Source organism: Papilio polytes, unplaced genomic scaffold, assembly GCF_000836215.1.
Source record: "Papilio polytes unplaced genomic scaffold, Ppol_1.0 DF822178.1, whole genome shotgun sequence".
NCBI classification, from domain to species: Eukaryota; Metazoa; Arthropoda; class Insecta; order Lepidoptera; family Papilionidae; genus Papilio; species Papilio polytes.
In genome coordinates, this window is record NW_013527026.1 from 5,795,945 (window position 1) to 5,810,161 (window position 14,217).

Here is a 14,217-nt window from a genome sequence, read left to right on the forward strand (position 1 = left end):
TCCAATTAACGACCTGTCCTTATATCTACAGATATCAGTGTATATTAAAATTATTAAAATAATATTTACACTTCTATGTATACACGAGAACTTTATTGTTATTATAAAATTAACAGACACAAAATAATTATTTACTTTCACTATGTCTTCTTATGATCTTCTAATAATTCTTCACGTAAATAAGATGTAAATAATCTATGTCACTTATGGCCTATTGATTAATTATTAATTTATGTTCTACGTATCCCTTATTTAAAAAAATGTATTTAAAATTTAAAAAATATACTAATACATTTCATGTTTAAAAATTTATAGAAAAATCTATTGCTTCTAAGGTATTTAAAAACATTGTATAAGATATTACAATTATATGTCACAAATAATTAATTGTGATAATTTACTGGTTATTATACTTTGCATGTTTTGTATTTAACAAGTCCCAGCTTTAAAGTCAGTTATGTTACGCTTCGTTGTAAAATGTTCACGTCGAGTATTTTTGCTGTCAGTACGCAGTTACGGGGAAACCAGCGAACACAGTCAATTGGTGGATAGCGTCGTAATATACCGCGTAACATTGGTCATTAGACAGTTCTTTTTTCAAACATTACGAAATAGATGTCAATTTTGGTTGTCATACAAGTACAATAATGGAGAGATTTTTTTGTTAAACTAAGGATTTTTGTTAAATTAAATTCAATTATCACAAATGTGTATGCAATGCGTTTAAAATTGGAATGTGTATAATTTGAAAAACAGATTAAAAAACGAACATTTTAAAGCCATGTTTTTTAATCTGTAGATTCAAAGAATAATGACGCATCTTTTTTTGTTATCCATTTAAAACGTAACTACTGTTTTCATTATTATTTAATCTATAATTTGTGTAAATTCAAATAACTTTAAAAATGCGTAATAACAGTTTTTATTGTCATCCTGTTTAATATTAATTTATCAAATCAATTATATTTTTTAATATTATAACTAAAATAAACTTTTAAGCAAATAATTATTTATAACTAGCTCAATTAAATACTAGTCCAATATAAAAGTTTGTTTTATTACTACCTCAAAATTTTAAATAATTTACTTTTGATTGTTTTGACCTAAGAAACACTACAAAACTTGAATAGTGTACACTAATTTGTGAATTAAGTACATAATCTACAATTAAATCTACACTAAGCGATTACTTAACCAAACCAACTCTGATTGCAGCAGTATCATAAAAGGTAACATTGAGCTTATTAAAGCTATGTAAAATAAAGAAATAAAAGACATAATTATTCAATACGAAAGAAATTTAAATTGTATATAATTAGCTGTAATTGTACACGCAAACATTCGTGACTGGCAGTGTACAGTCGCGCACGCAACGCTCTAGTCAAAGTCGTTAAGTTGTCCACCTTTTTATCCTTTGCCCGCAACATTTAACCTGCAAAGATTTTTAAAACTTTGAAAATCTTGATTTATGTGTCACCCTTTACTCTGTAAATGTTTAGCTGTCCATTTAACTGTCCACAAATAGGCAATTTTTATACAATTCTTTTTGTCTTTTAGATCCGAAAGCATCCCGTTAACGTTATCGTAATTCATCCGTGTAATAAATCAAAAACACGCCTTTGAATGATCACAAATGAGTAAAAATGGTCCATTAATTTTTCACTGCCCAAACCTTCCTTTCACTCTATTGTTCCACTTTATTCGGCGATTGTTTATGGATTGGAAGACCCATTTTTATAAAGCTTCGTATTAAATCATCACTAATTTCTAAAGAATTAATTTACCAGTCAATATAATAATAGATTTATATACATTATTCTTATTTTGATTTACAGTAGCATACTTAAAAATGTAATCACAGCCATTCTTTTCTATACTAATATTATAAAGAGGAAAGATTTGTATTTTTATATATATTGAAATAACTTTCAAACAACTTGGCCGATTCTATTAAATTCTTTCGACGTTAGAAAGCTAATTTATCTGCGAGTAACATAGGCTAGGCTATATCTTGTATTTCATAAACTGTTCAAGAAGTTTCAACTTCGTTGAGTAAAACGGAACTTTTATGTACCAACAATGTTGAAAAACAATTAATAATATTGAGTTTTGAAAAGTTATTTAGATATCTAGGATGAAATTCAAAGATATGTGTAAAGTTAACACGCACTCGGCTAGCGTGGTTGGCTATGAAGTCGCCCCTAAATTATGTTAGGCTCGAAGTCTCTCAGTGGTAGGTGCTGGTGAACTGATATATTGTGATTTACGATTACTCACGTAATAATACTGATAGTAAGAGATATTTAATGTCAACTAAAGTTAAGGTTACATGTAATTAGTCGCGTAAGCATTTGAATTTATCCGTAAGCATTTAACTTTTCACTTTAATGTTTTCAAGTACGTCATTAAAAAAATAGCTTCAACGAGCGCTCGTGAAGTTAACAGCTTGAAATATCAGTGGCTCATTACAATGGAAATGTTTGCAGAACGAGATTCTCGCTGCAAAATTTGCATATTTATAAATCTATTTTCGCAAATTGTTAGCTGTAACAAGCGAAATGCTCATGTTTATTTATTACGTCAATTAATTAAAAGCAACGATTTATTTTATTATAACCCCAATGTCACTAATTTAATTTCTTTCTAATTCTGGCTAATATTAAAATGCAAAAGTTCATCTGGCTGGACAACCATTTCTATTTTAGTCACTGGAAAAGAACAAGTAAAAAAAAAAACATTTTCCGTATGCATTACATTTGCGTAAAACAGAACGTAATCCAGAACATTGTGAATCAAAAGAGATAAGTTGCGCTTTAAAACACCGCTTGTGCGACATTTTCCGCCTTTCAGTGCTTTTGGAACGCCGAGGTTGCTTTTTATCGCCAGACATTTGCTGAATAGATTGAAAGAGCCCTTTTATAAAGTAAAATCCCCTTTTTCATTTAACTTTTCGGCTTAAGAGTTATAAATACATTTTGTTTATATTCACAGACACGAATGTTTCATAGACCTTCTTGTAATTTACATGATTTTTCTAGTTTTTAATTTTGATAAATTCTATTTACCTGAAATTTATATTTAGTTCCAGATTCGCAAATGAGACACCATTTCATTTAAAATTTAAAAAAACAAATAGTTTATTTCAATGCACCAATTCCAGTGTTTTTATTGTAGTATGTTGCCAAAATGAGGGGTAAACAAAGTTATAAGAAAGACTTCAAGATAAAATACTTCATCATTTCTGTTACAAAAAGGTTTTATAGAGTTTTGATTTATTTTCAGGCTACTAAGGGTGAATAAAAATACATTAATGAGATTTATAAAAATTATTTACTTCTTAAATAACAATAACATAAGTTAGGAATGATAATATTCTACCATCTCAAGCCCCGATCATGCAAATCCTTCTTTGCTTCCAAAATTTCAGCTTGAAGCTCTTTAGCTGCATCTTCACAATTATTAAATGTTAATACTCTGAAAAGTACAACCAGAACTGCATACAATCCAAACAGTATTATAAATATTATCGGTGATATTATAATAAAGTTCATGTTCTGTTCAATAAATGGATGTTTAACATAACCTCCAATTAATGAATACCACACAGCAAATGCCGCTGAAGTCACCGATATCCATTCTAATAGTTTTGTCATGGTTCTGAAACAAACACAATATTTGTAAAAAAAAAAACAAAGAATACTAACACTCGAGTCATTTAACTTCGAATAGTATACTTCAGTATATATTTAAACCCGGTTTATTATGCAGAATTTATATTCCTTACCTTTCCTGATCGTCATAGAACACAAAAATAAAATGCTATTATGAAATGTAAATTACGGAGAGTTTTTAATAATTTCGATTATGATAAATAATTTGACATTGACATGTTTTGGAATCTGTCATGTGTGTTATGTCATACGTCACAACATGAAAACAGATAATTAATTTATAGCCGTGCAAAAAATGCTGAAAATCTAGGGTAAGCCCAGGCTATGAATTATGAATATTACGTTGGATGTTGATATTTTTTTGTGTTTTTTACTTATTCATACTCAATTAAAACGGAGAAAAAAGTTTAAAAACGTGTTTTCAGATATTGACGTGTTATGGTGCTCTGACAAACTGACAATGTCAATGTGAGTTGTCAACTGATTTTGACGTTTTTCTTGTAAACTAAACAAATTCGATTTGTTTTGATTGCAAAAAATTAAGTAAATCAAGAACACTGTGGTTAATTTATCATTATTATTTATTCCAGTAGACATGAATGAAATAGATGATAAGTTTTACTACGTCTACAGTTCATCTTTGGACCATAAAGTAGAGATCAAAATGTAAGTGCTTTTATTGTATAGAAATCGCATTTTTTGTCTTTTCATTGTTGCTTCATATACTCCGATCAATGTCTCCAATGTAAATCTACGCTTTCAGTTCACTTAGTTTAGCATGTATATTCTAATGTCCTTTAATTCTTGTATCACAGTGGCACCTTAGAAGGGAAAAGAGCAAAGCCTGAATATGATAAATTACTCTCGGATCCTATGCTCAAGTTCTCCGGCCTGTACCAAGAGGGATGTTCAGATCTGTATGTCACTTGCCAAGTATTGTGTGACGGACTACCCCTTGCGCTGCCAGTTACTACATCATACAAAGCATTTACCAACCGATGGAAGTAAGATTTTTTATTTTTTTCTTAAAATCGAATGAGTTGTATTTTTACTGTATTTAGCACAGTTTTGATTTATTGCCTTAGTTATTAGTCTTAAATAACTCAACTGGTTTTTATAAGAGAAGAGACAAGAATGTCAGAAACTCCAGGGTTATTACCAGTGCCTAAGGACTGCATATACATTGCCAACTTAAACAAAAAAGTCTGAAGTGCTAATAAATACTATTCTTTGGTGATTTTTTAATGTCTTGTTAAATTCTTTGTGTTAATTATGTATTTTTTTACAGTTGGAATGAATGGATAACACTGCCAGTGTTTTTCAGTGATCTGCCGAGAAATGCTATTCTTGCTATGACAATATATGACTGTGCTGGTCCAGGCAAGGTGATGATAGTTGGAGGAACCACTATATCATTGTTTGGCAAACATGGAATGTTACGACAGGTATGATTATTTCATCACCATCACCTATCTTTTCTAGATTGACTATCATCCATTATTTCACTCATCACTCCCTTATTAATCTTAAAAATGTTATACATATATGTTATACTTGTCTATTTGAAAAGTTTAATTTTTTGTACAATTTTACTTATAAACTAGGTGTTGCCCGCGATTTTATCCGTGCAATATTAAAATAAAAAAGTAGACTGTAATATAACTGTTTATGTCAGCTACTCATCAGTACAGTCGAAATCGGCTCAGCCATTTCGAATATCCGGAACATACTTGTGGACAGACAGACAAGAAAAATTAAAAGAGATTTTTGTCAGCATCAATGCATATACATCATTATCCCGAAATCTGAATTTTTTCTTTTGATATTACAAACAGACACTTCAATTTTATTTGTGTATAGATGTAGATAATAGTAGTGTGCAAACTTACTGCCACATTTTGAAGTTAAAATTTTGATGAAATTTGGCATAGATTTAGACAATGTCAGAAAAGAAAACATGGGCTTTTGTTTTTTTTATTCCAACGCGGACGGAATCGCGAGCGAATGCTATAGACTTTGTTTTTGTGTTAAATAGTTAATAAATACAACGATTTCATTGTTTATGTTAAGTTAATGTGAGGTCGAAAGTTACGTATGTTGACTTCGATATGAATAATATTTATGGCAATTAATTTCCAACGACCCCACCGACATGTTATCTATATTCCAGAATACTCTCAGTACAATTTACTCGTCCACAGATCACACATCGCTTTTTTATTTTTAAATCGCTCATTTGTCTTTCCAACCAGTGTTATATTTTTAATTTTAAAATGTCCATTAAAATATCTTCTGATTTTATTTCGAAAATAATTTACAAGACTTTACGTGTTGAGAAATATAAATATTTTTAATAATAACTGGACTTTAGTCTTTAAAAATTCGTAGTGTTCTTTTTTAGTGTTATCATTTAATATCACAGTTTTTTTTTTAATTGAGGCAAAGATTTTTATATACTCCAGCTAGAAAGAAAAGACAAAGGTTTTCATCATTCATCCAAGACAAAAATAAGGCAGATTACATCATTCAGCCAATGAAATAAAAAAATAAAAGCAAACCCATACATTCAGCCAGTTAACATTTTTCGGCCAGCCATTCAAAATGGGAAACTCTTTGAGCGCATTATCTGTGTGTAAAAAGTGCTATTTGAATTTAGTTCGTCGATTCAAAAAGTTTCGTTTTATTACAAAGGGTATGTTTGACCTCCGCGTATGGCCGGGCGTAGAGGGCAGCGAGAGGACGCCAGGGAAAGCGCCCGATCGGGGTAAAGAACAAATGCAGAAATTGGCCAAACTTGCTAAGAAACATAGGAATGGACATATGCCTAAAGTAAGTGAAAAAAAACAAATACGAATTTGTTACCTATATCGTATACTAGCTATTTCCGTGCGGCTTTACTTACTGCGTTGACGCAGCGACCCAAAGTGGGCCTTGGCCTAAAACACGAGAGAACTTTATTCGTTCGAAATTATAAATATTTTGTTTTGTGTATATTCGTAAACTTTCAATTGCTTTCAACTTGCGAACCTTCAAGGATTTTGACATTAGCTAACAGTTATCGTTAACATGGCAATCTTGCTTCTTTAATGCTATTGATTTTAACTTTTTGTCTCTTTCCTGTATGACAATATTTCCAAATTAGTTACCCTCTAAGTTTAATGGCTTGAAAATATATAGCCTAAAACGTATCGAAAGTGTAGGGCTATTTATTAAAGTAAGCATTATTCAAAAATATGCAGTGATACCTGACATCTTACGTGACAAAGAAATGTGTTTACAATATTAGTATAGAATGTAGATGATGTTTTTTTTTTGTTTTTTCAAGGTGGATTGGTTAGATAGATTGACATTCAGAGAGATAGAAATGATCAACGAGAAAGAAAAACGTAGTTCGGATTACATGTACCTCATGATAGAGTTCCCCACAGTACAGATTGATGGCATCAACGTAAGTAGAGGTTATCGGACGCATTTTGACTAAAGTGTCGCACAACTGTTGTGGTTGTCGATTGTTTCGCAATTCAACTGTTTAGTTGCACAACAAATCGAGTAGTGTAACCTCAATATAAGCTTAAAAGAATCAAATCAAGACTCAGTTGTGCGATATTTTAATCAAAGATGTGGGTACGCATAAACATTTTTAAACATTTTTTTGCTGCAATCTTTTAGATTAACAAAAGATCGATTTTCTATCTTTAAAATTATATGTCATTTTCTGTTTATTATACTAGCTTTCGCTCGCGACTCCGTTAGCGTGGAATTAATAAAAAAACAAAAGTATGTAACCTATGTGTTCTTCCAGACTATCCTCTGCATCCACACCAAATTTCATCAAAATCCGGTCAGCCGTTTAGACTACAAACTCTAACAAACATCCATCTAACTTTTATTTATAATATTAGTAATATTATTAAGATTGTATTATTTTATATGAAGAAAAATAATATATTCTTTAGCACGCGGTTGTATACTACGAGCAAGATGGGGATGAAATGTACCAGTTCAGAGCTCAGGCTGAGATCGTCACTGTACCCGATTATGAAATTTTACAGGTAAACTTATTAGTACATTAGTGTATTTTACTGGATTTCATGTATATTCTGTAATTCATTATTATAAAATAACAATTACTCTCTAAGATAACGAAGGATTGTGTAAAAAAGGATATCCGTAAGATAATAAATTCAGATAAATCTATAGAGATGTATGGAAAAGTACAGTCAACTACAAAATATATATTTTTCGCAATGTAATTGTAACAACGTAATTTGGACTGAGTAGTAACCCCGCCAGAATGGCGCGATATTCTGATACGTTTGAATGACATTGACAGCTGTCATAGAGCCGGAATGTCTATGCCACTGTTCTAGTGTTGCCCGATTTCCTACGGAACATTACTTATATAATTTTTAAGAGCTGTTTTTACATTTGTCTGTATATTGTGCTATTACGGGAAAAGTTTGAAGTTGATGTTAGATTAGGTCAATTTGTCCTAGTAATTGTTAATTATAGGTCATTATGTAAAAAAAATAATTACGGATATTTTGAACGAAAATTTATTGTATATATAAAGCAAACATTACGGCATAAATAGACCTCGTCACTGGAGGGGGCTTTCTGGATTAGCCAGGGCTTTAGTTTTTTTTTTTAAATGACGTGAGGCTGGTACACCAGGAGAACCTGGTGGAGAGCAAGCAGCACCGGCTGGCGCGCTGTGTGCGCGGCGCGTGGGGCCGCGAGGCCAAGCCCACCGCCCGCGAGCGCGACCATCTCGCCGCGCTCGTCGCCGCGCCGCCGCGCCGCGCGCTCGCCGCCGACGACCAAGACCTCGTCTGGAAGTACCGGTATACCACCCACCCTGACATTAAGGGGAAACAGACGAATCTAATGACACTTCAATCGTTTAAATCGGTCTATTAGTTTAGGAGCTATGCCGTAACAATTCTGTATATTTCTATTAGACTAAACCTTTTGCTATAGGCTGAGACTTAGCAATCTTGACCCTGCTTGCTATTGGTTTGCAGTTTTTGTTCCTTTCTCGCAGAGAAGTTTATACAAATTTATAACCTAAATCGTAGTGATTAGTGTTAGGGGTTTTTACAAAGGTATAATGCAAAAATATGCAGTTTCCTGACATTCTAAATAATAAAGAAGTATGAAAGGATTTTTTTTGTTCTTGTATGTAATGAGTAAACTCAAAAACTATTTTACTAACTTCAAAAATTCTTTAACTATCGAAAAACTAAATTATCAATGATTGTCATAGACTATATTTATTTTTTTAATTCCGTGCGGTTAAAGTCGCAGGGTAAAGTTAGTATGTTTGTTTTTTAGTTTCTACCTATCGTCGCATCGCCGCGCGCTCACAAAATTCTTAGAGTGCGTTAACTGGAATAGACCCGGTGAGTTACATCACTTGGACTTTCACATTTTTTATATTAAAATTCTTCTGGTTTTTTTATTTAATTGACTTATGACGTAACTGATCTTTCAAATAGCAAACTGAACACTTCAAACAGACGCTTGTCGTTGTCTACTTTTAAATGTAGTTTAATCGTTACTTAAGTGATCCACTAAGTTTAGTTTTGTGTTTAGCGGAGGTGCGCCAGGCGCTGGCAATGATGAAGCAGTGGGCGCCCATGGATGTAGAGGATGCACTGGAACTCCTCACGCCTAAGTTCACGCACCCAGCAGTCAGGAGGTTAGTACAGTCGTACATAAGTGGTGTTAATTGTACACTCGTTTACACAAATGTTAATAATACACATACACTCGCATACACAATTGATAATGCATCAAATGTACAATCGCAAACTCGCATACACAACTGATAGCGTTAAAAATGTACATTCGCATATAAAAATGTTAATGTTCTATGTGTACACTCGCATACACAAATAAATGTGTTACATATGACAATTAGTATTCACAAATGGTAATATTAAACCTATACAGTCACTTACACAAATGTTAATGTTACAAATTTATACTCGCATAAACATAGCTGTGTTACATACACTCGCAGACATAAATGGTATTGTTACACTTATACACTTGTCTACACAAATTTTAATGTTACACATGTACACTCGCGTAAATAAACGGTAATGTTACACTTATACCCACGCAGAAGTGGTAATAATGTAATGAACAGTCAAATCCACATACTATAATGTTACACATGTACACTTCTGTACATAAAAGGTACACTAGCGTTGACTTTGGGTAAATAATAAAATGTACTCGTAATCACAAAAATGACACAAAAAGACAAGTTTATAATAAGGAACAGTCGTGCGGAAAAGTGAAGTTGAAACGAAAATACATTCGTGTACACAAGTTTTTGTTTAACTACACGGTTGAACGGCTGCATGTATTCGCCAAAAAGGCGAAGCGACGGTTGTCAAAGACTTAATGGAGGAAGAGACATAAAGAAGATATTCCCTTATGTAAACGTGTTAAGACTTTGACGTCGACGTTAGGTACGCGATCTCCCGACTGCGGCAGGCTCCTGATGAGGACCTGCTGCTGTACCTGCTGCAGCTGGTGCAGGCCCTCAAGTACGAGGACTTCGCAGAGATACACAGCGGTACTAACCTCACTCACTAATCAATACATCTTTGTTAACTAACGTGAAATTTAAAAAATAATAAAAAAACCTATGTTACTTAGCGATAACGAATTTTTTAAATCGTCCCACTAGTTTTTGAGTTATTTCAATACGTATAAAAATCCAATTAGTACATAGACAAGCTTTTGTCCGCATGGAATTTACAAAAGAAAAAAGTAGCCTATGTTCTTGCAGAATCTCTACATCTATGCCATTCATCGAGGTCCGTTCAGCAGTTTAGGCTACAAACTAACAAACATCTATTTCAGATTTTATGTACATTTATATTACAAAAATCATGATTACACATATCAGCGAATTTCAAAGATATGTGAATCAACCCTTAGTGTCAACTATGTCCTAATCAACCCTGACTTAGGGTTTCCAAGGCCTTTTGTGATAAAATGAGGTGATTTCTTAGAGTACTTGCGCGTGTGCGGCAAAGACGCGGTGCTGGCGGAGTGCGAAGGTCTCATGCAGAGCACGCGACAGAACCCTACAGCATCAGGTTTATTTATTTATTTTATTTTATAAGATAGCAAACCAGCAAGTGATAACCAGAGTCCGCCAAAATGGCGAAGTGACTGTCCATAGATATCCGAATTCGCTAAATTTTATATCATTAGGTGGCAAACGAGCAAGCAGCCACATGAATTCGCCGAGAAAGCGAAACGAACGATGCCCTTATACATCCGCAATAGCAGATGAGTTGCCTTAATCGACGGAGACAGATAAAGTGGATATTTCCTCTTCCTATGTGTCACTTCTACCGTCAAATCCACTTTTCCTTCCGATCCCATCCTTTTATGAAAAGGATGGGACGTGAACAGGGATAAAATTAGGCCTCCGGTACCCACTTTACGCCTGTCTTCTGTGTGGTCGTGATATTGCAAACAAGCCCTACACTGCTAACATGTTAAAGCTGACTACCATTATTAAAATTATTTATTATAATTCTATAAATTATGTACCCACAGTACTGACGTCCAGTGACATGACAGCTTCTACCACAAGCAGACAGTCAAACGAACCTCCAGAAGAATCTACTTCACATGAAGACCCCTTTAAGTAAGTCAATTTTTTTTTAGATAATATCTAGCTCTTTTATATATCCGACTCGAAGGACCATTACGATGATTGGGATTATTCCCAACCGTTACGCCTCTGTCCCCACGTGAGAATAAAATGATTCATCCGTCCAACCTTTTAGTCCCACTATCACCAATAAGGTGACAGATGGAATCGTTAAGAAATGAAATAGGTTCCAACCGTCCCCTCGTCACAAAAAGTGGGACGGATGAAACTTTTTATTCTAGTCTGTCTCCACGTGGGGACAGAGTGAGGTGACGGTTAGGAATAATCGTAATTGTTAGTTTTTAACGATTTTGTACTTAATCTTTACTTAATTTGTCGGTTAATGTATTTTAAATGCAGTACACAATTTTCTCATGTAAAAAATGCTGATTAAGTATATTTCTATGAGTAATGTAATTTATTTTCTTTAAGTAAAACGTTTTAATTGACACTCGAATATTTTTTTTTGTACATTATAGTTTGTCTAAATAAGATAGATTAGTTTGATAAATGACGCATATGAAGTATCGAATTCAATTTGTATGAAGGCAATGCCGTACTTAATAGACACGTATCGTAGTGACGAAACATACACACACAGAAAACAGGCGTGAAGTGGAAGCAATTCCACGTTTCGTCTGATGAGTGTGGTGCCGGAGGCCTAATTTTAGTCCCTTTCCCTATCCACCCTTTCTATAATAGGAAACAATGGGAAGGAAAAGAGGATTTGACGGTGGAGGAGACGCATAGGAAGGAGAAAATCTCCTCTTTATATGCGTCTCCTCCGTCAATGAAGGGTAGGCAACGCATCTGCAATTGCGGATGTTTATGTGCAGAGGTCGCTTTCCATTTCGGTGGATTCAGGCCGCTTGCGAGTTTGTCACCTTATATTATAAAAAAAAAACACACAGCGCACAATTATGAACTATCGATGTTGGATTTAAATAATTATCGAACTCAAATAAAATTACTATTTTATTAACTATTCTAGTATTAATTGTACTATAGAGAATTAACAATGACAATAATAATAGCGAAAACCAATTCGATTTCGTACGGCTGTAGTAATGAACATTTATTTACTCTCATTTTTTGTAATGGTTCTGCATTTTATTAATTTGAGAAAAGTATTTTTTTTAATACATAAGTTATAACTATGAGTCTATCGATTACAACTTCTATAGAATAAAATTCGTAAATCGATAACATAACATAACCCATCCCTACAAAAACTAATCAATCTTTTTAGACACATAAAGGTATTATTGTATGAATATGTTAGTTTGAACTTGTCGTTTCCTATTGTACGGAAGGTGTGATGAGGGTTTGGGGGAGGGTGCGGGCGAGGGCGAGGGCGAGGGTGGGGGTGAGTCGTGCAGCCTGGCGGGGTTCCTGATAGGGCGCGCGTGCGGGGACGCGGTGGTGGCCAACTACCTCTACTGGTACCTCCTCATCGAGTGCGAGGACGCGGAGTGCGGCGCGCCGCGGCCCCCCAGACACATGTACCTCAGTGTTATGAAGACGTTCTCACAGCGATTGGCTAAAGGTATTTAAAATTGGACCAGAATTTCAGGAGGGGGGGGGTCTTGAACTAATAACTGTACTTTGGTGATGCAATTTTTTAAATTACAGTCCGTCTTTGTACTGATTACCGTGTTTTGGGATGGCCTTCTTTTAAATATTATAAACTAGCTTTTGCCCGCGACTCCATCCGCGTGGTATTGAAGAATAACAGAAGTGAATTTCCTATGTGTTCTTACAGTCTGTCCTCTACGTCTGTACAAAATTTCATCGAAATCCGTTCAGCAGTTTAGGCTGCAAACTCTAATAAACATTTATCCATCTAAACTTTCGTATTTATAATATTAATAAGATAAAAGTTAATTAGTGTGTATTACTAAAAGGTGAATACAGTCTGCCACTATTTTACATATGTACACATTTTATGATGTTAAATATACACTAAAGATTCCAACATGTAGTTCTCTGGGATCCACGAAAGTGAGATAAAATTAAACATTCTCAAATTAAAAGTATACATTTCTTTAACTAGGGTAATAACATCTTCGAAATAACTTGAGAATCTTTAGAGAGTACCTTTCAATATAGACAAATTTCATAATTTGTTTAAATATGTAACACGTTGAATTATCAAATAACTCCCAGGAAATGCGGACCACCAACGTACGCGTTCGTTCCTCGCGCGTCAACAAGTCTTCATAGACAAACTGGTCAAATTAGTTAAGACAGTCGCTAGAGAGAGTGGCAACAGGAACAAGAAGGCGGAACGCCTGCAGCAGCTCCTCGCAGATCCTGACGCTTTTAAATTCAACTTCACGAACTTCGAGCCGATGCCCTTCCCCTTAGACCCTAGTGTTACCATCAAAGGAATAGTGGCAAAGAAAGCCTCACTCTTCAAGTCTGCTCTGATGCCCTCGAAACTGACCTTCCTTACCACCGAGGGTGTGGAGTATGAAGCCATCTTCAAACATGGAGACGATCTCAGGCAGGATCAACTGATACTCCAGATGATCACACTCATGGATAAGTTACTCAGAAGGTAATTTTTTATCAACCTAGCTTTCCCTCGCGACTCCTCGTGGTATTAAAAAATCAAAAGTAAGTAGCCTATGTTCTTCCAGAAATTTCATCCAGATCCGCTCAGCCGTTTAGACTACTGTAAAAAATATACATCTATCCAAACTTTCGCATTTATAATATTAAGAAGATTAGGAACCTTAGGGGATTGACGTCTAAAGGGCTTTTTTAAGAGTTTTCTATAGTAAGAGTTATTTTAGTCTAATTACATTTAAGGATGTATTTGGTTGTCTTGCTAATATCGACTCCCAAACTGGAGTCACA

The 14,217-nt window shown here is 34.2% G+C and overlaps 1 protein-coding gene across 1 annotated transcript in view; it reads left to right on the plus strand.

Annotated features, from left to right (window-relative positions):
- The first annotated feature begins 4,161 nt into the window (after positions 1–4,161).
- Positions 4,162–14,217, plus strand: part of LOC106106456 (phosphatidylinositol 3-kinase catalytic subunit type 3) — a 12,402-nt gene continuing 2,346 nt past the window's right edge. The window contains exons 1-14 of the mRNA XM_013287035.1: positions 4,162–4,337; positions 4,487–4,675; positions 4,960–5,116; positions 6,363–6,500; positions 6,997–7,119; positions 7,628–7,723; positions 8,346–8,515; positions 9,006–9,073; positions 9,267–9,372; positions 10,154–10,260; positions 10,703–10,789; positions 11,259–11,349; positions 12,669–12,901; positions 13,522–13,916. Of these exons, the coding sequence (XP_013142489.1) occupies positions 4,267–4,337; positions 4,487–4,675; positions 4,960–5,116; positions 6,363–6,500; positions 6,997–7,119; positions 7,628–7,723; positions 8,346–8,515; positions 9,006–9,073; positions 9,267–9,372; positions 10,154–10,260; positions 10,703–10,789; positions 11,259–11,349; positions 12,669–12,901; positions 13,522–13,916 (2,031 nt within the window). The 5' untranslated portion in view covers positions 4,162–4,266. The remainder of the gene's footprint in view (positions 4,338–4,486; positions 4,676–4,959; positions 5,117–6,362; positions 6,501–6,996; positions 7,120–7,627; positions 7,724–8,345; positions 8,516–9,005; positions 9,074–9,266; positions 9,373–10,153; positions 10,261–10,702; positions 10,790–11,258; positions 11,350–12,668; positions 12,902–13,521; positions 13,917–14,217) is intronic.